The sequence below is a fragment of the Pinus tabuliformis genome, chromosome J, assembly GCF_031772625.1.
Source record: "Pinus tabuliformis cultivar Carrire ecotype Pingquan chromosome J, CPIR1, whole genome shotgun sequence".
Classification (NCBI taxonomy): Eukaryota; Viridiplantae; Streptophyta; class Pinopsida; order Pinales; family Pinaceae; genus Pinus; species Pinus tabuliformis.
Genome location: NC_142295.1, coordinates 59443169 through 59470357, shown reverse-complemented (window position 1 = coordinate 59470357; position 27189 = coordinate 59443169). Strand labels below are relative to the sequence as shown.

Genomic DNA, 27189 nt, shown 5'->3' with positions numbered 1-27189 from the left:
GTTGTCGTTTCAAGGTATGCATGTGGATATTGAGTATTGTGCATTCTCTTGGCTTGTGTTTGATGGTATACATGTGTGTGATTATGTTTTGGAACTTGTTTATATCATGTGTTCTCTCTTGTTCCATTGATCCAACACTCCGCGATTTTTGGGCTTTCCCTTGTCTTCACATTTTCCATATCTAAACTCTCAGCTACTGGATGAGTCCATTGCACATTCTTAGCCAGCAAAGATGCATCCCATACCTCTTACAATTGCACACTATGGTATTCTAAGGGCAAGCTCTTCCACAAACACATTGCGCAACCTGAAGCATTGTCTCTCAAGTCTTACTGCTCACACTTGCTCACTGTGCCCTGAGTTGACTTCTGCTTGCCTCCTTTGCGCATTGCGCAGTTCTAGTGGACAGTGGAGCCTCCTCCTGATCACTGCTGAAGAGAACTGCGCAATTCATTACCTGTCCCTCAATCACTGCACATTCCGCAGTTGCAATTGCTAGTCTTGCCACTCTTGTTGACTGAAACCCCTCATTGCGAAATTCCTTGCATCCTATTGCGCATTGTACAGTTCCAATTGACAGTGGGGTCATCCCTTAGTCCTTGTGAAGCTCGACTGCACAATCCCTGCCTCCTCTTCCTTGAGCACTACACATTGTGCAATCACAATCAATAGTCACTCCACCCTTGTCTCCTAGACAATATGGTCACCCTTTGGTCACTGCTGAGCCCAACTACGCAATTCCTGGTCTCTCTCTCCTAAAAACCTTGCCCACTGTCCCATCACAATCAACACGTTCCATGAGTAGACACAGGTAGAATATATGATTTCCAGACTAATGTTGGCCTGTCATGAGTGGACTTCATTTGTAGGTGTTATCATCTCAACATGGTAGAGTGATGCTCGAGGGAGGTTATCAAGGAGAGGTTACAAGAGAGAACTTGTGAAGAAGGAACAAACGGAAGAATCATCATGAAGGACATGAAGGAATCTTGGACCATGACAAAGAGATGGAAACTCATGCTGACTTGTAAGGTTCCAACACTTATCTAGACCCTTTGTCGGGTGAAAATGAAATACAAGCAAAGATCCATCATGATGAAGTCAAAGACACAACAACAAAGAGAAGATCTTGGCTTTTATGCACTATGAAGTCTTATGTTACTGTCGCCAAGTCATGGCTTCTCAAACTGTCACCACAAAAGTCATGTGTCAATATATTTTGCCACATCACTTGTGGAATGTAATTATGTAATTTCCAAAAAAAATGAGAAAATCTAAAATGTGTGGAAGCCCAAGGGTCCCACATGGAATGTGAAAGGTCATGAAGGAATCTTGGACCATGACAAAGAGATGGCAACTCATGTTGACTTGGAAGGTTCCAACACTTATCTAGGCCCTTTGGAGGGTGAAGGGTCCCACAAGCAAAAATCCATCATGAGGAAGTCAAAGACACAACAATAAATAGAAGATCTTGGCCTTTATGCACTATGAAGTCTTATGTTACTGTCGCCAAGTCACGGCTTCTCAAAGTGTCACCACAAAAGTCATATGTGTCAATATATTTTGCCACATCGCTTGTGGAATGTAATTATGTAATTTCCAAAAAATGAGAAAATGTAAAATGTGTGGAAGCCCAAGGGTCCCACATGGAATGTGAAAGGTCACATAGGAATTTGAAAAGACATAGTAGGAGCTCTAGAGTCATGAGGGAAGTCAAGATTCATATGCAAGGTGGAGAGTCACCTCATTTGTTATAAATACACTCTCATAGCCCAACAAAGGGGACTTTTGGACTTTTAGGCTTTTCACTTTGGCTTCTCTAGCGTGGCATAAGAGAGAAGATCATTCTTTGGAGGAGCAAGTGGTGACTTAATGTTCCACTATTAGGGCTAGTGTGGCAGCATTGTAATTGTGTATCTTGGGACTTTCACTTAATATATGCAGCTCTTAGAGCCATCACACTTTCATGCATATGTTGTGAATTATTATAAGACTATTCTTTCATTGTTGTCAGTGCATGTTTATGTTTACACATAGTAATGAAAATGAACTATTTCGTTGGCTTTAGTACGTATCTTGTTGAATGCGCATTGTTCCTTGCTTTTATGATCATTGTTATCTTGTGAACTACTTTGCAAGTTAATTAACGATTCTTTCCATGCTCTTGTGTGTCTCTTTTAGAATAGTTACCGCTCAAATTAATAGGGGTTCCTAGAGAGATATTACTAGGTCAAGCGGCAACAATGGAGCAATAACTTGCTGCCACCTTAGTTAAAGCTCCTTGCTTTTTATGGACTTTCACCAATGGGAGGAGTCCCGATATTAGGGAAGTCACTAGGGGAAATATATCAATGGTGTAAAGGTAGTGATTCCAAGAGCCTATTCAAAGGAGAGACTCTAATGATAGGGCTTGCTTGATTTTGAAGCAAGATGAATGGCTCTCCAAGAAAGGCTTGAATGAGACCTAGACCTAGGGTTGAGGAGTACCTCTTGGTAAGAAGTGCCCTAGACATAAGTGTCCTAGAAGAATAGGGGTTTTAAGTGTTCCTTGTGAAATTGAAGTGACAAGGTTGCGAGACCATAAAGAAGTCCTAGTAGACCCAAACGAGGTCAAGGGTTGGGGATGGAACTTCAAACAAATGGACTTGACCAAGTGAGGGAGGAGAAAAGGATCAAAGGGATAGGGTTTGTCTTGGATTTTCAATGCAATGAACCCTTAATGAAGGCACTAACCAAAGGAAGCTTAGGGAGAAGTGGTTCTTGAGCTAGGTTTCTGGATAACTTGAGTTTCCTCCATCGGATTGGCTTACAAATTGGAGGGCTTCTCAAGGACGCACCAACACAGTTCTTGACCAAGTTTCATCAAGTTTGGATGGCTACAAAATATTTTGTGTGATGCCTTAGGAAGCCTACTAGGGTTAAGGCATAGAAAGAGAAAACAAATTGAGAAAGATGTTCGTTTTGGTGACCACCTCGGATTAGATTAGTGCCTTGGCTATTGGGAGAATGGAGTCAACTAGATTCAATGTTTAGATATGCTTATGCCCAATCAAGGAGTTCCTCAACAACTTCATATGGCCCTAGAAGCATCAACTTGGTTACTAGGGAAATTTATACTTCTTTGATGCTGCAATTGATGACTTATCAAGGAAATTATGAACAATCATATACCCCTAGGACAATCATTCACTATACTTCGCATGAACATATGAAAAAGCCCTCACAAAGACAAGGTAAACAAATTCACATTTCATTTAAGGCAGCTACATTGACTTCTTGAGTGAAAATTTTCCATACATTATACAAGTGCAAGACATGAGAAATAAACCATGAAAAGACACTTACAAGAATAGTGAAATCTTCCAATCATCAATAGAGACAAAAATCGAAGCTCCAAGGTTAAAGACAAGCTCTTCCAAACATTGAAATGCATCAGGATTCCAATTCGTCCATCAATAAGGTTAGCGAAATTCTTAAGAAGAGATACAAGTTCAAATCCAAGTGATGATCAAATGAAATGATCATCACATCCATATATATCCTCCCTAAGGGGTTCGATTTGCCTAATAAGGCCTAAATATGCCCCAACTAATAAACTAATATGTAAAAAATAAGCCTCCTAAGAGGGCAAAATAATAGATACAATAGATCGAAGGGCCATTGAAGAGGCCTAATGGAGTCCAATGTGTGCCAAGATGAAAGAATGAGCTCCAAACATAGTGATAAGGGGGCGGCCCCTTGATATTTAAGCAAATGACCTGTGGTGCCCCCAAGTGGCTATGGGGGCACAAAACATCCTTAGGGGTCTCCAAATGGATCGAAGAAGCCTATACCCCATCTGTAAGGGCTAGAAGAATAATGCAAGCCCTCCCAATGTCTCTCATGGCGAGACACATCCTCATTTGGGCCCTGGTCAACTGCCAAGTATGTGGTGCAAGAGTGGAGCTGGCTGGGCAAGGTGGTCCAAGTGCATTATCCTCGTCCAATAGGTGGAACACGAGAAAGGAATAAGTGGAACTGAAGGATCACATGAAGTGGCAATTTGCTCTTTGGTATGGTGGAGACCTGTGGTTTTCAATGCTCACGTTACAAATGCCAGTATGACCCTATGAGGGCTTGGAGCCCATATAGGGAGACCAAACCCCAAAGGAAGACCCACTTGCAATCCTGTATAAGATCCAATGTGTCCCCTCACCTTCCAATACAACCAAACATTAGTGCAAGTGAGTGAATGAGCTTACAAATCGTGGAACCAAGTGGATACTTCATAGTGGCAGGCCCTTCCATAATGGCCTCCAAACAAGTGTCTCACTCTTCAAAAAGAAGGTTAACCAAGGACCTTATTCGGTGGGTTTGGCCTCTAAGGGGGTGACATGTCCATGGTAGATCCATCAAATGGCTGGTGGTCTGTGAAATAATGATGGAATGGAGTGGGGTATTAGGGGAAGGCTCCAAGCCACATGCCATAGTACAAGGGTAACTAAAATAAGGGGAGCTTACACTTGGGTATATGAATTTAGGAGAGAGCAACTGTGGTAAATGAGTTACCCCGACCATTGTTTTTCCACCCTTCTTCATATGTCGTTTTCCTTTTATAGATTTTTCTTTTGTAACTGCTCGAGGCTCTAGGGGATGAGAGCATGATATGTAAGATATAGCAATGAGTGCCCCCTTAAGGTGGGGCAGTTCTTGCCCACAAGGGTTTGGGACAGTCATGGGTTCCTTAATGATTTAAGGGGCCAATATGAGGGCCCCTCGGAACTAGGGTGATGGCATGGTGATAGGGGTAGAGCTCATGTATGGCTTTTGCCCACATGCTAAATTTGTATGTCCCGACCATCTTTTGCATTTTATGGTACATTTCTTGTTGAGAGTGGCCAAATTATGTTTTTTTCTTTTTTTTTTTTCTTTTAGTTGCATCAACCTCCGGGGCATCGTTCCAGGCCTGACCCAAAGTGTGGGCAAGGAGAATGGGAGGCTAACTCCTTGTGGACCCAATGGACAAATTGGGACCCAGATGGGAAATATGGTGAATGGGTTATAATGAGTGGAGGGTAGTGATGTATATGGTGTCGGGAAGCGGGCCCACACAACCAAAGTCGGGGCTTCCCATGTAGTGCCACCCTTAAAGCTAGTAGCCAATGAAGGAGATCCCCTAGGACTAGGATACAAGGTTAACCATCAAATTGGATGGAGGAGATAAGAGTACAAACCAAGCCTACCCTTTTCTGCCGAATCCCCCCACTAATCCATGCCCAAAAGTGTCCATGATCATTGATAAGTAAACAAAAACACTCAACTACACAATGAAAAGCCATACCTTTGGGGTTGGAAGGCTCACCTTCAAACATACAACCATATTAGATGGGCAAGGGAGCATACAACTAGCTTAGGTGGTGGGGATAGTTGCACATCGAGCTATCTAGTGGCTGGAAGGGGCTGCTGGCTACTGGCTGAGGACCATCTAGGAGAAAAATTTTCTCCTATGGAAACTACACATGGGTGGTGGGTAACAAGTACTGTTACTTTGTTCTAGAGGCTCACTCTCTCTTACCCTTTCGTGAGAGTACCTTATATGCATTGCAATTGTATGCCTCACAGTGTCAACATGCTTGTTTCAAAGATGGTTTGCATAATCTCTTATGTTGATAATTGCAGCCAAGGCAAATCTCTGAGAATTATGGCAACCGGCCTTATTTTTTGGTTGGGGCTCCTACTCCAAACGGTGTGAGATCTAAGTGGGACTTCATACCGGGGAGACCCCCTTTGTTGGAGGATTTCCACACCGTCAACAAAAAGTAATCTCCCTTAACTAGTTTATGCTAGACAGATGACCCCACTGCTTCTATCTGTATGAGTATGATGCTTCCATGATTATGTTATGGAGCTTTTTCTTTTGGTATTAGAATAAGAAAGAGATCCCTTATAGTATAGACATAGATGGTTTCACAATTATAATATGGGAGTGAGGAGTATTGCAGTGGAAATTATTTGCCAGGCTTATGTGCAGTGGGGTTTGTTGTCACTTTTATCTATGCTGATTGTTTTAATAGTCTGTGATTGGCACAAAAATGTATCAGTAATAATGTTTGTTGATATCTTGTTAATGCTTTTGGCTATTATTGCCTGGAGCCTAAATCTCTCTTCCCTGCATTTAAATAATATGTCAATTTTTCTTTAGTTCTTGAAGGCCATTAGGATTTAAAAAGTTATATCCAATCCTTGCAAATATTCTTTAACAGTTTGCGATCTAACAAGTCCTTTTCTCTCAAGTTTCACCTTCTTCAATTTTATTTTTCTTGGATAGATTTGTTTGTTTATCATAAGATAATTGTTCTCTTTCCTGCAAAGCTCTATGCGAGAGATAATCAACAATTATAATACGGGAGTCAGGAGTATTGCAGTGGGAATTATTTGCCAGACTTATGTGCAGTAGGGTTTATTGTCTCTTTTATCTATGTTGATTGTTTTAATAGTCTCTGTGATTGGCACAACAATGTATCAGTAATAATGTTTGTTGATATCTTATTAATGCTTTTCACTATTATTTCTTGGAGCCTAAATCTCTCTCCCCTGCTTTTAAAGAATATTTCAATCTTTCTTTAGTTCTTGAAGATCATTAGGATTTAAAAAGGTATATCCAATCCTTGCAAAAATTCTTTAACTGTTTGCGATTTAACAAGTCCTTTTCTCTCATGTTTCAGCTTTTCAATCTTATTTTTCTTGGATAGATTTGTTTGTTGATCTTAAGAAAATTGTTCTCTTTCCTGCAAAAGACTCTGTGAAAGATAATCATGTCTTTTATTTGCTTTTCAGTGCTGGGCAGCAGCTGAATCTCTGAAATACAACATTGATCTGGAAAAATCTCTTGAACTTGCCAATGTACATCTGAATTTTGAGTGCAAGAGGGTGGAGGTTGATTCAGTGTACTTAAAATTAAGAGAACAGTGCTTGAAGTTAAGCAGAGATATTCCACACAGTACAGAACAGTCTGGTAGTGGAATTAACATAATGCCTGGATACTCAGCCAGCCAGCAGCATGATGATGAGATGTTTTTACAAGATGACAGGGTTTCTACATCAAGAAGTAATGATAATATCAAAAGCTCAATGCAAACCACATCAATCCAGGAACCAATCAGCACACATAATTCATCTCGATTAGATGATGACCAACAAGTGAGATTGGATACTACTCAGAACACAGAAAGGCGAGAGATGGACAGTCAATATCAAGCTGGATTGGTTATATCTGAACAGGAAAATTCAGAGGCAATTGGAACTGGCAATACACAGGATGTGGAAAAGAATCTGAACCCTCACCCAAAACAATATCTTGTAGATCAGGCTACAAACCAGGCCAATGTAATTCTTCTTGATGAAGTTGGTGTTTCTAATTCACCATCTGGTCCTGGAGTTGACATACTGTCTGAATGTCAACGGGAAACTTTGTCTCCTGGAAAGGTCAAATGGTTGAAAGAGAAAATCCAGGTACGAAAGCATGCCCGACTCAGGCAACAACAGGCTGAAGTGGCAGAATTTTTCACGCATCGTGACAATGAGAGAAAACGGCTCCAGGCAAGTCAATCCATGGAGTGCAATGGTATTAAGAATACTTACAGTGATCCAGAAATCAGAAATGCAAAACTCAGGGAGAAAAATTTACTTCATGTACAAGTTGCTGCACAGCTTGAGGAGCGCTTGAAGAAAGAGTTGGAGGACCTTAAGAAGAAACAGGCTGCCATAAGAGAGAAGGAAAATCGAATATTTTCTATGTGTTTGGAGCACATAAATTCTGGAAAAATATCCAGATATCACTCTGATATAATTGAATCTGGATCAATCCCTGAAGATTTGGAATCTGTGCTTCAAAGCAGTACAGGTGAAGCTTGTGATCCTGTTGGAATCATATTGCCTTCTCCTACAGAAACTGAAAGATTAATTTTAGCATCAACTTCCGAACAGCAAGCTAACGCTTCTCCATCAGAATCACTTATTATATGCCCGGAAAATCAAGTATCTTCAGAGCTGCTAGGAGATCAGCAAAATCAGCAGGTTGATGAACAGACAGCTTGTCATATGAGTAATTTGCCGCAGACTGAAATGGATAATTTTCATAGTACTAGCAGATCAAGACCATCATTGGAGAGAAGCCGAAGCCGTTTACGCATGCTCAGTCCGTATCAGTCAGATCAAGTAAGGCCCTCACCTGATTCTCAACAGCTGCATCCCAACCAACATTCTTTTCTACAGCCGGACATATCACCCCTTTCGGTAGGAACAGGGGAGCAGTACAACCAGGATTGTGATGATCAGCATGTCATCCAAACTCAAGAACTCAATGGGACTCAAAGATCCCAACAAGAACGTTTAGATAATACATCAGTTTGCAGTCCATCCTCTGCGCCTATGATGCCAATTGAATCATCTCAGCCTCCTCAGGTGATAGATATGTCTGAGAGATTGAGTGCCACCACTGAGACATCCATGTTTTTGAATGGCTTAACTAGAGGGAATGAACCATTTCAGGTTTCACAATTTGTAGCATCTAATAATGCACAAATTCACATATCTGCACCGTCAAGGTCTGTGCAAACAAATGTTCCTGACCCTCTGTACCATGAGATGCTGAGGATACGGAAGGAACAAGAGCGAATTAGAAAGCTTCATGAAGAAGAGGTACTTCCAGAATATTTCCATATAACTTCTCTATTCTAAATTTGCTAAATTTGTTGTGCAAGATTTGGTAAGTTTGCTTTCTGCTATTGCTAGATTTGTTCAGCCAATATTTATTAGTTTACCTAGATCCTGATGTTAGCTTATTGGAAGCTGCCTAAGTATGTATATGAACTTGGAGCATCATTTTAAGCTCACTACATACATTTCTTTCTATTTATGACAGAATACACGAATCAGAGTTCAGTTTGAGAAGGAATTGGAAGAGCTGAAGAGAAGATACACTACATTACTTCAGGAAGAGGATTACACATTTGCACAAAAAAAACGGATTCTTGAAACAAACTTTATCAAAGTCGATATGAATCGACGCCTTGCTGAAGCATTTAAGATAAAGGTGCATGATAACAATTTCACAGTACCATTAGTGCACTCAGGTATTCAAAATTTTTACCTTAACTATTTGCAGATTTTATATGTCATATTTTTTTGTTGACTTGTATTATCTGCATTCTCAGTTAGCATTTGATTTCAATTTTATGTTGATTGCAAATTTGCAAACCATGTCTCAAAACTTCATCTCACATCATTCTCTCCCTGGGAGGAGAGCTTGGTGAAATCCTAATCATATATTTGCCATTCCAAGCATAGTTTTCAAAACTGGCCGGTCTGAACCGGAAACCAGTCAAATCGGCTGGTTCATTAGCCCTAGCCATCAAACCAGTTGGAAACCCAGTTTTCTAAGCGGCGCACCGGTTTTTTGGTCTGACTGGCCACAAACCGGCCGGTTTATGAATGAACTGGCCGATTTTCCCTTAAACCGACCGGTTCTTTCATTAAGCGGCCGGTTTATTGCCAGGCCAGCTACAAACCCCACATAATGCAGTTTTGTGAGTTTTGATGCCGTTTTGAGGGAAATTTGGGGCTGTTTCACTCCAAAAACAACCCCTCTAAGAAAAGCATGTCTCCCCTCTCATTTGCCTCACACATATCAACCTAGCAACATTAGCAATCGGTAATGTTAAATTCCTAAAGTAAAAGGATGAAAATGAAAAATAAAGGAGATGTCCATGAAATGACTCGGGATGTTTGAGAGTGGTTTCAACCTTATTGGATTTCATATCGAGAAACTAGAATTTTAGAGTTCACTAAAAATTCAACAGACTTAATGGTTTTCAGGATTTCATGGTTTAGGGGTTTGTAATGTTTCCATTTGATTCGATATCATGCATGAGGGTATGAGATTGGCATTTGATCAAGAGCATGAAGCCCTTTAAGAAACTTGATGTTGGTGGCATTGATTTTTGAACTTTGTTCATGTTGGTGGTATTGATTGTTGAACTCCTCTACCATGGCCTTAACAAAAATGTACCCTTCACTCAAAGGAAAATAATTGGTTAGGGATGCTAAGCTTTTTCTACCACATTATAAGGCCGAGGAGATGAACCCTTTACTCAAACCAAAATCACTAGTTAGGCATGTTATTTATTTTTTTAATTTCTATCATATTATAAGGTTGAGCAATCCAAGTTTGAAGGCTTTGAGCGAGATGATGTTTATGTATCTCTTGCTGATGATCCCATTTTTAGTAGTGCTGAATCAATGATGAGTTTCATGAGTGATCATGTTGATCAATGATTTGTAGTTTTGATGTCTATTTCTGCTGCTACTACTACCACTACTGCTAAGGTTGCAGAGGAGTTTTAGGAGTCCTCAAACACTCAGTCAGATTATTTATGTAGCTCATGTTGATGATCCCTTGTCTAGTAGTGGTGATGAATTTGATCATGATGAGGAGTGATCATATTGATCATTGATATGTAAACTTGTAGTAGGCCAGTGTCCCCATAGCTTATAACATTGCTTTTGGACTCTAGAGGCAATTTAGAGCCAAATTGATTATGTATCCTTTGCTGATATGTATTGCACATAGTGCCAATTTGATATATTGACCTTTACCTGGTATATAGATGAGCAAAATTGCATATTTTATCTCTATTGGTTTGGAATCATGGTTTTAAATCTTAAACATAGTCTTTTTCATTAAGACCGGTTCATTGGGATCTGACCAGTCCCGGTTTGAAACCCAGTTTGATAGGTGGACCGGTCTGGTCACCGGTTCCGGTTTTTAAAACTATGATTCCAGGTGATTAATTGTGGGAAATTACCTAGAAGAAGAAAGATACAAATACAATTGGGATTTGTTAATGGCGGATCCTAGAGATGCCTATGCTAGTGTATTTGGTGTGAATTTTATGAATTAGTAAACCCTCTTCTTTTTTTGAAATGGATATTCATAATTTTAATGGTTTTTTGTTTTGTTTTCGGTTTTTCTTTTTTGTTGTTACTCACAGATCTGGCCACTAGTAGAAAATAATTTCAATTTTAATCAGAAGTTTTCTTTCAGGTTATGTTCTAGAAATTGAAAATAATTTTTTATGTGGCATGATCAGCAGTGGTACTCTGTAACAAGACACCATGAGAAGGTGTCTAACCATTCACGGAGATATCTATTGTTCATGCATACTATTAAACCTCAAGACATGTATTGAAAAATTATCTTATGCATTTACACGTACAAAGTTTGAGGTTCCTGTTTTGAAGTCCTCCTTTCAGATCTGCCTGCACCTCTTGTTAAGCCCTAAACTGAACTTGCTTCTATCCAACCTTGCACGACCTATAATGGTTCTTTCGTGTTGATTTTTCATTATCTTCTAGACTGATAATTACTTTCCAATGATTTCTTAATTAATCTATCTTATGTTACATTTATCATTAAGCAATTATACATAGAAAATCTCACCAGAAATGCAATAATGACAATAGGATCATAAAGCGACAGCAAAACACAAGAGACACGAATTTTACCTCGGGAAAACCCCAAATATTAAATCCCAGCAACTTTTTCTTAGGAGAAATTATCCAATTCAACAAGAGATACAATCTGATTTTTCCCAGTCAGTCAATCTGACCAGCAGACTAACACAGGTCAAACCTGGTCAAACTGACCACAAAGAGCCCTAGTCAACCTGCAGTCGAACTGCTAGAGACAGGCCAAATTTCGGCCTCCTGCTCCTGCCCAGAAAGACTCGGTCTGCTGCCCAGAATGATTTGGTCTGCTGCCCAGAAGATTCAGTGGTCATTGCAGGTCAAGCTTCATCCTTTTTTCTCTCTCTCCTCCACATGTGTGAACAGAAGCAGATGATTTTTGGATGATCCGAATTGCTCCAAATGGGTGAGGATGAATGGCAATATATAGTTGTTGAAGGAGCCGAGTAGGTGTGTTTTTTTAGCTGGGCTGACTTGTGCTTTTGGAGGTAATTTAAAAAATTCAAAATTTAAATTTTCCCTCATTTATTTTGAAGCCAACTTGAATCCATATTTGAATTTTTGCTTCTTTTAATTTTGTGGGCTAATGTAATTTTAAGAATATTGATTGCAACTACCAAAATTCAACACTCCCTCCTAGCTAGGGAGGTATTCGCTTTGACGACTTCACATGTTCACATTGTTGAAAATCTCTCCTTATCAAGAAAAGATTGAATGAGCTTGGTATGTTGATGTATCTATCTACTTCAAGTGCAAAGCATCTTGCATCAGCGTCATGGAAATGGATTTGGTTGCCTACCAATCAACTCTCCTTTGCGAATGGATCTAGTCACCCATTGGCCAAAGGCCTTCTAGGGTCCCACTAGCGAAAGGCCTTTTGGGGTCATACTGGCCAAATATCGTTTTAGCCTAATGGGGTCAAGACTAGTCGTGGGTCACCAATTATGCAAGTCATCACTTGGAACTTGGTCAACACTTGTGACCTATGGTTAACCCGGGGCAGTTACCATTCCTGCGTGCCAATTGAATGGTAATACACTTGCTTGATGCTAGAGGCACTCACTCTACCCACTAGCCAAGTACCTCTTGGCAATTTGGGGGAGCACTATGGGCGTTGATGCTCTCTGGGCCATTCTCTCTAGGCACATTACATGGCCCCTCGTCAATACCTTTAACTTGTCAATATCCTGACCTAGGGAGAATGTCTGCCCCATGATGATACAACATCAACACACCCTCGAAGGGAAGCATTCTCAACTAATCTAAGCTTGTCCCTGAAGTATACAAACTTCACACTGGGATAGAGGCTTTGTGAGAATGTTAGCATCCTTGTTGATTGTAGAAATGCATTGGAGCCTCATTGCACCCTTCTATATACCATGTCTCGAATTTAGTGTTACTCAATGTTCTTCCACCTGTTATCATAGTGGTCTCTTGCAATTGAACAAACAATTATTTGAGTAGCTTTCGAAGCTACACTGCTTCACAACTCACCAAACTAGCTGCAATATACTTGGCCTTTGCAATGCTGAGTGTGATAGATGTCTGTTAGTTTATGGTAGCATCAGACAAGTGTTCTAGTCTCTAAGGTGTCAAAGAGGCTAAGGAACATAAGATATCCAAAACCTAGAAAAGGTTTCGAGAGAAAACACTTAGAAACCTCTCAATTAAATTAATTGATCAATAATTAAAAAGTTCTCAAGTCTAACTCAGGAAAATTGATTTATTAATGGGTATTAATTGAGGAAATCAACTTTTTCCCTAGAGACTTCCAAAAGTGACTTGACAAAGTCTAAGATGATCTAAGCCATCGCTCACGATTAGATCTTAGGAGTTGATGCAATAGCAAGAGATTATAAGAGCAAGTCGATGGGATAGAGATAGACACAATTTTGAATCAAGGGAGCAAGGCAATGCGAATTACCCAATGCGCAATATTCAACGAGGGAAGAATTAGAGCCAGGCAAAGAGAGTGGCAGTGGTTTGCAGCAGGGAGAATTTCTAGAGAAATTCTTAAGTGGTTTTTTAGTTTCCAGAGTCAGGGAAGGAAGGTCGAATTATCCAGGAAGGAGGTCAAATTCTGCAGTATGTGTTGCGTAGTTTGCTAGTGTGAGTTGCCGAGGGAGGGACCAATTTTGTTGCTAGCGCTTGGATCAAGTTCCAAGAGGCCTAGCGAATTGTTTCTAGGGGCAGAGACAAGCAGGATGACTCATCTAGAGGAGTTCCAAAGGTAGATCAAACTGTTCAGAGCAGGGAATGCGCATTTCCAGTCCAACTGTGCGAATTAGCTGGAAAGTGTGAGTTTGCTGAGGAGAGGCCAGGAGAGTTGTTGTGAGGGAAAGAATTTTCCCATATTATTTTCCAATTGAGGAAAATTGTTGGAGATGTGCCAGGAAGGCTTAGCAATTGTAATTCTCCATATTTGCTGCATAATAAAATAAAACCTCATCTGTCGCACCGGTTTTCCCTTCGGGGTTTTTTCGGGGACATTTAGTTCAAAAATTTTGGTATCATTTTTATTGTTTGTGTGCATCCATTTCTCAGTTCTAGATTTATACTTCCACAACGTATCTTTATTGTGAAGAATGCATCAGTGATTTATTCGTTATTTATCATAAACAAATACACTGCAAATTAGTTAGAAGAATAAACTCCAGTTGGTGCATTTAAGAAAATTTCACATGGTATCAGAGCATTGTTGATTAGATCAGAGGCTCAGAGGCAAAAGGGGGAGACATCGTGTAGTTTTAGAGGGAGACTTGAAGCACTTTCTCTAGATTTGTGCAGGGCAACCAAAGCAGTGCGAATTATTGGGCCAAAAAATCGATTTCCATAACCAGAGAGGAGGAAAAGTTCGATTTGCTCACTAGCAGTTCTAACAAGCAGTGGGTTTGTCAGTGAGAGGGTTTTGGTGAGTAGATTCATTGATTTGTAGAGTAGATCCGGGAGCAAAGATTTGCAACAAGTGTTGCAGTTGCAAATCTGCGCAAGGAAGGAAGAGAAAAGCACACAAAAATTATATCCAGGACTTCTCCAGTAAAATTCTTAGATTTGTTTAGTATGGTCATAGAGAGATTCAACATTCAGGAGGCTCTGGATTTGTCTTCCATATTGGAAGATGAATTCGCTTAGATAGCTTGCCTCTCTACTCCAACTTCACAAGGAGTCTGGTATATGAACAATTGAGCCTTTGTTCCCATCATAGGAGTTAGAGACTATTTCTCCAACTACAAGGAGGAGGAGATGGACTTCTAGATCCAGATGGGAAGCAAGGGTAAATGTACTCTAGTTGGGATAGGTACTATCGAGATTCAAAGGGAGTCAGGGATGAGCATCAGTTTATAGATGTGCTGCATGTGCCTGACTTTGGTATGAACCTAATTTCAGTATCAGAACTACAAGATAAGGGATATGATGTCTACTTTGTAGGGAAGAAGGTATTCATCAAACACTAGAATTGGAAGAAGGTGAAGCAGATTGGAGTTCGTAGCAATAGGCTGTACAAGTTGTGGCTCGACTCTCCAAAGGCACTAGTTAGCAACAACAACAATGATAGCAATAGCAATGGGAGAGATTTGAATGAATTACGACATAGGATAATGGCAATAGCAATGGGAGAGATTTGAATGAATTACGACATAGGATAATGGCACATTTACACCATGGAGCACTCGTGATGCTCAGGGAGACAATGACAGGTGTTCCAGAGTAAAGCACGAAACACAATGATGTGTGCAGGGGGTGCGTACTGGGGAAATATGCTAAGGTAGCATTCCTAAGAAGTGACAATAGATCAAATGGTGTGTTGCAACTTATACACTCAGATATTTGTGGCCCTATGCCCACTACATTTCTTAGAGGGTACGAGTACTACATTACCTTCATTAATGACTATTCCAAGAAAATCTGGATCTATTTCTTGAAGACCAAAGATGAGGCCTTCAGTCACTTCTAAGAGCTCAAGGCTCTAGTGGAGAATGTGACAAGGAAGGAGATCAAGGTGCTTCGTATGGATAACGAAGGAGAGTACATAGACAGTGAATTCATGGGCTTCTATGCAAAGGAGGGCATCAGGAGGGAATGGACAACTCCATACAATCCACAATAGAATGGAGTAGTGGAGCAAAATAACGGGTCTATAGTTGAGGCGACAAAAGCTATGTTGTATGCAGTGTTTTTAAAACCGGAACCGGTGACTGGACCGGTCCACCTAATGAACCGGTTTACCGACCGAAACCGGTCTAACCGGGACTGGTTTGGTCTAAATGAACCGGTTTTTAAAAAATACATTAAATAATTAATTTTTAATGAAACAAAACTATTTTTAAGATGTAAAACCATGATTCCAAGCCAATAGAGACAAAATATGCAAAGTTTGCTCATTTATATACCATGCAAAGGTGAATATATCAAAATGGCACCGAGTGCAATACATATCATCGACAAAATAGCAAAATACATAAGAAATGAGGCTCTAAATGGCCTATAAAGTCCAAAAACAATGCTGCAAGCTATGAGGCCATTGGCCTACTACAAGTCTACAGTGTACACATGATCAAGTCATCAAGTCCATCACCACTACTAGACACAGGATCATCATCAGGAGCTACATAGACATCATCTGGTTCAGAGTCTGAGGATGCCTCTGCCTCATCTGCAACATCAGTATCAATGCCACCAATGACAATAGAAGTGGATCTAATGGAAGCACGAGTTTTTCGACCTGCACGACTAGTGCCTTCCATTGGTTCCTTGCCTTTCCTTGATGCCGCTACTGATCCTGGTTCTGATGCCGCCACATAATCTGCCTCATCCTCCGCTAAAGCCATGTCGATATCAAAATCAGCCTCAAACACAGGATCTTCAGTCTCCTCCACCCATTCTGATGTTGGATCAATATCGTCCAACACAATGGGATCTAGATCAAGTGATTTGCTCATCATTTGGTTCCTCCTCAGTCGAAGGTTGTATTGCACAAAAACAAGATCATTTAACCGTTTTTGTTCCAAACGGTTTCTCTTCTTCGTGTGTATGCGCTCAAAAACAGACCAATTGCGCTCACAACCTGAAGCACTGCAAGTTTGACTGAGGACTCTAATTGCAAACCTTTGCAATTGAGGACACTGGCCACCAAATGACTCCCACCAATGTGCTGCAAAGAAAAAGACAATAATTAGTAACTTAGTTTATAATTTGAATTGTAAAGAACGTAAACAATTTTAACTTGAAATGAAAAACAAAATGGAAATTGGAATTGCTTACTTGGTTGGTCCACATCTCTTGCCATCTTTGCCAAAAGTACCACTTGCTTGATTGAAAATAGTAAGCTGTCTATGTATGTCCAACTGGTCTACATGGTTAGGGACCATGCGCTCCAAGCAATCAATCAATCCAGCTCTGACCTCCCCATCATGCTGATCTCCTAGCCGATTTTTATAGTGATACCTTGGGTTCAAAAAATACCCGGCTGCATGTATAGGACGATGGAGTTGATTGTTCCATCTGTTATCAATGATCTCCCATATACGGCCATATTTAGCTAACCTGTCATTGTAAGCTGCCCGTATCTGCTCCTTTGCCTGATCCATAGCTTCATAAATGTAGCCCATGGCCAATCTTTCCCCATCCACCAACCTTAGCACCTTAACAAGGGGCTCGGTAATTTTCACAAGCTCTACAGACCTTTTCCAAAAATAAGTGTCTAACACTTTCTTTTTGGTGTCTTTTCCATCTGGTCTACGAGCCCACCGAGATTCAGACCATTCTTCAGAGGAAAACATTTTCTGCAAGTTTCTATGTTGACCATTGAGACATTGCAACGTGAGGAAGTGAGTTGCAAATCTCGTAATTGCAGGCCTAACAAGCTCTTTGCCTCCAGTGTGTTTCCTCATTAGGCTCAATACCCATGAGTGGTTGTAAAATGTATTTTGTAATGCACTTGGCATGCTCTACAGTGTTTTTTACCCACTCCACTTTGCCTATATCCTCAAGCATGAGGTCTATGCAATGTGCAGCACATGGAGTCCAAAATATGGTCTTATATTTGGCCTCAAGCATCTTTCCAGCAAGAACATAGTTTGAGGCATTATCAGTGATGACCTGCACAACATGCTGCTCCCCAACTTCCTGAATAATGTTATCCAAAAGCTCAAATAGAAGGCTTGCATCCTTTACCCTATCAGATGCATCAACTGATTTCAAAAACATGGTTCCTTGAGGGCAAGAAACAAGGAAATTAATGATAGTGCGGTTCTTTCCATCGGTCCATCCATCTGACATAATGGAACAACCTGTTTTGAGCCATGACTCTTTAAACTCAACCAAATACTCATCAATGGAAGATATCTCTTTTTGCAAAAGAGCTCCCCTCAAGTCATGCATACTAGGGCCTTTGAAGCCCTTTCCTGCAGCGATAACAGAGTCCCACATAGCTTGGTAATAAGGTGAGCGAGCAGCATTAAATGGGATATCTGAATCATACCACCATCTAGCAATGTATTAGTGAGAAGTTTCTTTGCATTGTTTTTTCCAATGTTGATCCAAAGTGGGTTGAGAACTTGGCTGGGAGGAAGTGGGATTAGATTTAGAAGAGGCAATGTTGGCAGAAGATGAGAAATAACTTTGGATGTTTGGTCTCTTTGTTCCTTTTGATGGTTGGCCAACTCCAACAGAAGGATGAACATAGTGAAAGGGGTCATTGGTGGAAGGGATAGAAGTGGAGTCTTGAATCTCATAATCATCATACCCACTTTCTTTCATAAGATTCATGGCTTCCATTAATTCCCTCTTCCTTGCAATTTCATCTTGGATGGCCTTCTCCCTAGCCTTATCCTCATAAAATTTTTCAAGCTTGGCAATGTATTCTGCCCTAATAGGACCTAACAGTTCTTTTGGTGCATCACATGGCTTTACTTGGCCTCTTACCCCAGCCAAGTGTTGTTTCAACCTAAGAATACCCCCACCTCCAATAGATTTATGGCATAATTTGCATATCATTTTTCCCTCAATTACATCACAATGAACCCATGCACTGTCCTTTCCTTTTGGAGCCATGTTTGCTTGAAATAATAACAATTTGCAAAGAAATCTGCCATTTAAAAAAAAATTGCAGCTAAGCAAAATGGAAAACCAAAGATAAATGTAGGAAAACAAATGCACATGCAAGGCTCAAGCTACAAAATTTGATAGCATAGAGCTAGAGAGTTTATAGCATACATGATAGATCATAGAAGTGAGAAGTTTATAAGTATAACACATTAAAAAAAAATTCATGGACAACAGACTCAAATGAGGAATTATCAAGTGCAAATCCTTACCTGGAAATGCAAACTAGCTCCCTTAGCCTCCTCTTGAAGATGGCAACTCCACTGACAGCTACACACTATCTCCAAAATAGCTCCAACTCCAACTCCAAGATGACTACTTCAGCAAAAACTCCACACTCTCCAAGCTCACAAACAAACTCACAAACACTCACAAACACTCCAAATCAGTTGTGTGAGACAAATGAGAGTGAGAGGGGTGTCTTATAGCAAGTGTGAGGGTGTTTTTGGAGGGAAAATACCTTTCCCTGCCCCCCAAAACCCCTAAACCACCCCTAAAACCAAAAACCGCTGCGCTTTTTGTTTTAACCGGCGGGCTGTCCATAAACCGGCCGGTTTAGGACGGAACCGGCCGGTTTGCTATAAACCGGCTGGTTCCGCCCTAAACCGGCCGATTTTTACCGGTTAGGGCCGTTTTTTGGGCACAGAAGGGTCTAAACCGGGTTAGATAGGCCGGTTCAGACCGGCCAGGCCTCCAACCGGCCGGTTAGATCGGTTACCGGTTTTTGCCGCCGGTTTTTAAAACTATGGTTGTATGACCAGGGCATGCCCAAGTTTCTATGGGCGGAGGCATGTAACAAAACTGTGTATATACAAAACAAGGTTCTTCATAGGGCGTTGGGGAAGATAACACCAGAAGAAGTCTTCTTAGGGAAGAAGCTAGAAGTTAGTCACTTCAGGATCTTTGGTAGTGTAGCTTACTACCATATACTAGTTGAGAAACACACTAAGTTAGATTAGACTGTAGAGAAGGGGTTCTTTGTTGGGTATATTGAAACCTCAAAGACATACAAGATATATTTTCCTATCAGTAGGAAGATTATCATGAGATGAGACGTGAAGTTCATGGAGGATAGAGCCTTGAAAAGATCTCCTGAGATGCTAATAGGTGATCAGAGTGAGCCAGCAGAAGCTCCATTGGTCCAACAAAAGCGCCATTGCTCCAATAGAAGCTCCATTGCTCTAGAAACAGGGGCATCCACATGGATAACATTAAGGAAAATCAGAAGGATCTAGTACGATTACCAATACTAGCACGAACTCAGGTGCATGAGATCCTGTGAGTTCGCAACAGATGAAGCAGCAGAGGCAGGATGAGGAGTTGGTCGATCTTCCCACCAGTGGTGGTCGAACCAATAGAGTAGTTCGTTAGATGCCGAGGGATGCAGAGGAGGTCATCAGATCTCTTAGGACGAGCAAGAGAGAATGCAAGCAACAACACAAGTATTTACCATTAGTGGTTTAGGTTGTTGAACCTTCCAGCTATCAGGAGGTTGTACAACATTAGGTGTGGCTCGATGCCATGGTTCAGAAGTATAGCTCTATCAGGATGAACGATGTTTGGGAAATAGTGCCAAGACCTGTGGATAGCTTAGTTGTGGGCTCTTAGTAGATCTATAAGATCAAGTATGCTATAGATGACAGCGTGGAGAAGTGCAAGGCTAGGTTCGTGGCAAAGGGGTATGCACAGAAGGAAGGCATAGATTATTATGAGACCTTCGCCTCAATAGCCAAATATATTTCCTTTTGGTCTGTTATATATTTAGCAACACAGATGGGATCGCAGATTCACCAGATGGATATCAAGACAACTTTCTTGAATGTGGTGATAGAGGAGGAAGTATACATCGAACAATCAGAAGTCTACGAGACACATGAGAGGGGCACACGTGTGCAAACTGAAGAGAGCATTATACGAACTCAATCAAGCTCCCAGGGCGTGGTATGGGCAGATTGACAACTACTTGCGGCAAATGGGACTTGTCAAGAGTGACACAAATCCCAACTTTCCTATCTGATTGTATAGGGTGAGCCACTCATCCTAGTGTTGTATGTGGATGACCTATTTTTGATTGGGTCATCAAGGCTCAAAGAGGACTACAAGAGGACCCTGACACCAAAGTTTGACATGAAGGATCTAGGACTCATGCCTTACTTCCCAAGCCATAGAAGTATGGTAGAGGGACAGGGAAATCTTCCTTGGTTAAGGGAGATACACTACAAAGATTCTGAAGAGGGTTAGGATGTAGGACTCTATGCCTATGTCTACAAATATGATTATGGACTAGAGGAAGATCGATGCATCAGAGGATGAAGACGTTGACCCAACCTTGTATAGACAACTCATCGGTTTCCTCCCTCATGTATCTGGTCAACATTACTCTAGATATTTGCTTCGCGGTCAACACACTCAGTCAGTTTATGGAGGGACCTAAGAGAGTGCACTAGAGAACAATGAGGCATATATTGAGGTATTCACGTGGCACAATCGAGTATGGGTTAAGGTATAGTCGAGGTGATGGTGTCAGGTTATGTGGTTTCACAGATGTAGATTGGGTAGGTAGTTCAGTGGATTGAAAGAGCACATCAAGGTGTTGCTTCAGTGTTGGATTAGGTGTTGTGTCTTCGTGTCGCAAGAATTAGAATTCTGTAGCATTGAGCTCTGTATAAATAGATTACATGGCAACTAGCATGACCACATGCGAGGCTATCTAGCTTCAGAAGTTGCTAGCGAGTTTGTTCAGTCAAAAGATGGAGGTGACCAATATCTACTGTGATAATCAGAGTTGCATCAGGCTCTCTGAGAATCCAGTCTTCTAAGGTAGGTTGAAACATATAGACATATGATATCATTTCATCAGACATTGTGTGTAGTGTGGATGTTAAATTATGGCATGTTCTATGCTTAGAGCAGTTTACTTATCTTTCTTTTTATTATCCACAGATTTGCAATCACATGTACATTAAGTAAAGTGCAGATAGAACATTTAAACGATCAACAAAAAACAAGCCAAGACAAGAGACACAAGATGTGGCGGCTAGCCAGGGACAAACCCCAATATGGGGAAACCCTTTGATCAAATCTTCTTTTATCTTCAATAATTCAGTAGAGAGAAATAGTACGAAAGTTTGATTTATATCAGCAGCGTCAGCCCTAAACTAGGGTAGTCAATATCTGTCAAACCGGAGGTCGGATCACTTTGATTCCTGTGCCAAAAAATGCGACCTTCCAAGGAGAGTCAGCGTCAACTACTACGCAGTCAGAGAGAGAGAATGCTAGTCAACACTGGTCAAAGTTTCAATTTGCAGCTGTAAACCCTAGAAAACTGTATCCTTCCTTCCCACGTGTGAGAGAGAGACCTTTCTGCGCAAGAGAGAGAAGAGACTCTTTTTCTGCACAGGAGAGAGAGATGTGTGATGACAAGTTAAGCGTGCAAATGAGGAGAATGCTCCTTGTATTTATATGCAAAACGTTGATGATGAATAGATGCGTCTGTTGGGCTTCTGAGCCTACATAAGTTGCTGGCCGACTTTGACAATTAGTCCATAATCTAAATAAATTCATATCTCCATAAATACTTATCAGAATCGGATGATCTTTAGATCAATCCTACACCTCTTGACGAGAGGAATCCAAGAAAAATATAATCAGCCATGAATAAGGTGACCCACATGAAGTTTGGCCCTAGTTGCCAATTTTAACACTCCCTCTCAACTAGGGAGAACTTCATCTGCAATCTGTCGGATTGTCACTGCTATCCATCCATCAAATGCACTGTGCGGTATGGCTTGACCCTCCTTGCTCTGCTCTGCTTTGCTCGAATTATGAAGAAGAAATGATCGAGGATGTATCATACCATCCTCCACTGACCCGAAGTCAGTCTCAGAGTGTGTACCACTCTCACTGGTCCCAAACCAGTATCATTGATCCCAGATCAATGAAGGTCATCCTAGCATAGGGAGTACGGTAGATACAACGATGCGTCCATCGGTACTACTATGCTCCCTATCCTCATTTCCCTGCTCATTGATCAGATGAGAGTTACTTCCCATGAGTCCCAGACTGCATGGGTAGGATGCCTTGACAGGAGAACTAATCATCCTCTCCACAGGAGAGTGTATCATCCTGTCCAGTGGATGCCATGGAGAACTAATCATCCTAGCCTACAGGAGAACGAATCATCCTGTTCACAATCGCCATGGAGAGCACATCATCCAAGCCCACAGGAGAACTAATCATCTTGTTCCATAGTTGCCACAGGGTGTCACAGGGGAAGGTTGAACCTTTTACCCTGTACAAAGTGCACCAACAGGGGATGGTGAGTCACCCTGTGGTCATATGTTGCTCCAAGAAGTACCTCGCGCCCCTCCTGGAGCTCCCAGAGCTCAATACATCATACTTGACCCTCATCAGAGGGTCTTTGAACGACACCAAGTCATTCTCGGAAAGTCAGGAATTTGATCTTTCCTAGGGGCTTTGTAAGAATGTCGGTGACCTGTTCATCTGTATCGATATGTTGGAGCCTTATTGCTCCTCTCTGCACCATATCTCGAATATAGTGGTACATGATATTGATATACTTGGAGTGATCATGAAATATGGGATTTTTTGATAAACGGATCTCGCTCTGGTTGTCACATAGAATCATGAGGGTATCCAATGTAAATCCAAACAGCTTACTGAAGAGATTTCGCAACTAGACTGCCTCACAGGAGGCCATGCTAGCAGCAATGTATTCTGCCTCGGCGGTGCTCAGAGCCACCAACTTTTGCTTCCTGCTCATCCTAGATATCGAGGCAGATCCCAAAGAGAAACAACACCCGAATGTGCTCTTCCTATCCTCCACATTGCCTGCCTAATCAGCATCAGTATACCCAAGTAGTCTCACATTTCCGACAGTGTATCTTAATCCATGAGTGATTGTGCCACGAAGATATCTCATCAGATTCTTGGGACCAATCCAATGTGAGTGACGAGGCTCAACCATATGTTGGCTCAAAGTGTTGACTGCAAAGCATATATCCAGACGAGAGTTCACCAAGAACATCAATGCTCCGATGAGCTGTCGATACTCGGTAGCATTTCGTAAAACGGGTCTGGCAGCGCTACCGCTTAACTTCTTAAAGTTAAGCTCGATCGGGGTAGTTACGGTCTTGCAATCCACCATGCCGAATCTTTCCATTATCTTCACCACATACTTCCTTGAGATAGGAAAATCTACCTTGGTTTTTGCTAGACTTTGAGTCCTAGGAAATAGTGCATGAGTCCTAGATCTTTCATCTTGAATTCAGAAGCCAACTCCCTCTTACATTTGTGAATGAGAGGGTTTGCACCTGTTAGGAAGAGGTCATCAACATAAAGCACCAGTATGAGAGGCTTGTCATCTATAAACTTAAAGTAAAGGTTAGGGTCGACTTCATTCCTAGTGAATCCCAGCTTCATCAAGTAGCTATCAATCCTCTCATACCATGCTCGGGGTGCTTTCTTTAGCCCATAGAGGGCCTTCTTCAACCTGCACACATGAGATTCTTGATCATAAATTTCAAATCCTTTGTGTTGCTCCACATAGACCTCCTCTTCGAACGAACCATGTAAGAATGCAGTATTGACATACATCTGATGTAGGTTCCATCCTTGCGAAGCAGCAAAGGCTATGATCGAGCGGATAGTGGTATATCGGGCAACAGGTGCAAATATCTCGTCATAATCTATACCTTCCTTTTGGGAGAAGCCTCGAGCGACAAAACGAGCCTTATACTTTTCCGTACTTCCATCCGCTGCATGCTTTATCTTATAAAGCCATTTAAAAGTGACAACTGTCTTGTCTTGGGGTCTGGGGACCACATCCCAGACACGTTCTTCATAATAAACTCATATTCTTTGGTCATAGCATCCTTCCATACTTGATGCTTAACGACATCTGTGAATGATGAAGGTTCATTTTGGATGATCGTGCTCATGATAGTAAGGTATCCCTGATACCTGTTCGGCTTCTTACTTGTTCGACTTCTTACTTTCACGAAAGGTTCCATGGGGAGCTGTGTGTCCTTTAGCATCATCAAGTGTCGCCCTAAGCCATGAAGGCCTCTTCCTTGAAGAGGAAGGCTCAGGTGGTGGAGGATCAATAGGATCCATAGGTTCTTCCACATCGGGCATTGTCTCATCTTCCTTTTCCTTTGGTTCCCTGGTGTCAGCTTGTTTAGATCCCCTTAAAGTAGGAAGATTGTCTACTTTGCTAAGAGCCATATCTTCGTCAAAGGTGACATCATGACTAATCTCGACTTCCTTTTGACCAACTACATAGATTCTATAGCCCTTAGTATTTTTGCTATAGCCCACGAAGATTCCATTCTTTCTAGATGCACCCAATTTATTCCTTTTCTCTTTCGTCACATGAAAATATACAGGGCTTCCAAAAATTCTAAAATGAGATACGTCAGGTTTCTTACTGGTGAAAATTTCTTCAAGAGTTTTGGAATCCAATGCTTGATGAGGGCATCGGTTTTGTACATATACGGTGGTGTTTGCAGCTTCGGCCCATAGAAACTTTGGAAGTCTTTGATCATGGAGCATAGCACAGACAACTTCCATAATCGTACGATTCTTCCTTTCCGCCACACCATTTTGCTTAGGAGTATACAGTGTAGTGGTCTCCTTCTTAATGCCAGCCTCTTTGCAAAAGTCATGAAACTCATTGGATTCATATTCAGTCCCATTGTCAGTCCTTAGGATCTTGATCTTCTTTCCAGTTTGATTCTCGATCAAGGCTTTGAAGTGTCGAAACTAGGAGAACACTTCATCCTTCTTTTTCAAGAAATATATCCAAGTCTTGCGACAATAATCATCTGTAAAAGTGAGGTAATATAAATATCCTCCCAAGGAGTTCACAGGCATTATACCCTATATGTCTGAGTGAACTAACTGCAATATATCAGAGGTCTTGCTTTGGCTTGAGGGGAATGGTCCCCTTTTCAGCTTTTCTTCGGCACATCCTGTACATACACCTTCTTGCTCTAATCTGAACTCAGGCATCCTAGTCACCATTTTTCTTACATCAGGTAGAGCTTTATAATGAAGGTGAGCAAACCTCTGATTCCATAGTTCGGACTGAAGAGATGTGTCACAAGTCATGACACCTAGTGGACTTCCTCCGACCTGATATAATGAATCAACTTGAAACCCAAGAGTAAAAGCATCTTTATAGTCCTTTTTCCATGCACGTACCTTGCCATCGTTGAAAGCCACCTTGTAGCCTTTGTCTTCCATTGCTGAAATGGACACTAGGTTCTTTTTGAGATCAGGTACATATAATACATCTAGTAAGTGGATGGTATTACCTTGATTCAATTGAAGAGTGACATTTCCTATGCCTTTCACGGGATATTTTGAATTGTCTCCAAGAATAATTTCCAGGTTGGTTTCTTTCTCTACCAGATTATAGAGAGCTTCTTTGTAACCAGTGAAGTGCCTCGAGGCACCACTATCAATAAGCCAATTTCCCAGCGAGTCCAGGGGAGCGGTGGTAGATAGAGCAGCTGGTAGATAATACTCATCTTGCTTATTATCAATAGTGTTGGATTCATACCTGGAATTTCTTGCCTTCTTGAATGGTTGTCCTCTTCCTTGATTTCCAACACTCCTTGTACCTCGGCCATTTGACCTGCCATTTCTTTGATTGCCTTGAGAGGGATTTTGATCATCATCCCTATGTGAGTTCCTTTTATCAGGACACTCCCTTGCATAATGACTTGGTTTATTGCAATGGTAACATCGTCCTTTTCCACGCTTTGGTCCAACTTTCCTTTTGGATTTAGCCTCGGAATTGTTTCTTCTTTTAGCATGAGAAGAAAAGGCAGCGGGATGACCCTTAAGTGTGGGCATTTTCTGTTCTTTCCTGTTCTTCCATTCTTTCTTCTACTTGAATGCATCTAGCCATTAATTCCTAAAATCCAGGAATTACATTATTGTTGAGGAGAGTAGTCCTGAATATATACCATTCAGATGGTAGTCCTCCAAGAGTTGTGAGTGCCATTTCCCTGTCAGGAATTACTTCCCCAATAGATAGGAGATCGTTTTTGATCTCGGTGATCCTTAAGAAATATGCTTGCATATTTTCATCTTTTCCCTTCTTAATTTCCTTCAGCTTATTTGTAAGAAACAAAACTTGATTTGCATCATTAACTTTAAATAAACTCACCAGTCTATCATAGATTTCATTGACTTCTCCCTTGGTCCATTTGTTCCTGGTAGCAGCGGATGCATTTGATGGAGGCTCGACAACTTCGCCTCTCACATGGTCCAGCACTTCTTGTTCTTCTAATGTTAGATCAAGCGACATCTTCCATCCGCGGTAGTCAGACTTCTCACAGAGTTTGTCTTCAACAAGGAAGTGTGTTGAGGTCCCCATAATTCTTTTTAGATAGCCTTGTCTTCGGTGATTGCTCTTGCTCTTGCTTGGGCTTTGTCTTCACCTTAGCTCTAATACCATGTTAAATTATGGTATGTTTTATGCTTATAGCAGTTTACTTATCTTTCTTCTTATTATCCACAGATTTGCAATCACATGTACATTAAGTAAAG

General features: G+C 41.1%; 1 protein-coding gene across 3 annotated transcripts in view; it reads left to right on the top strand.

Annotated features, from left to right (window-relative positions):
- The window catches only part of LOC149225501 (uncharacterized), a 243680-nt gene that overhangs the window by 192433 nt on the left and 24058 nt on the right, over window positions 1-27189 (top strand). For all 3 annotated transcript variants that reach the window (XM_089377104.1, XM_089377103.1, XM_089377105.1), the window contains 2 exons: window positions 6817-8679; window positions 8903-9113. In XM_089377104.1, the coding sequence (XP_089233230.1) occupies window positions 6817-8679; window positions 8903-9113 (2074 nt within the window). The remainder of the gene's footprint in view (window positions 1-6816; window positions 8680-8902; window positions 9114-27189) is intronic.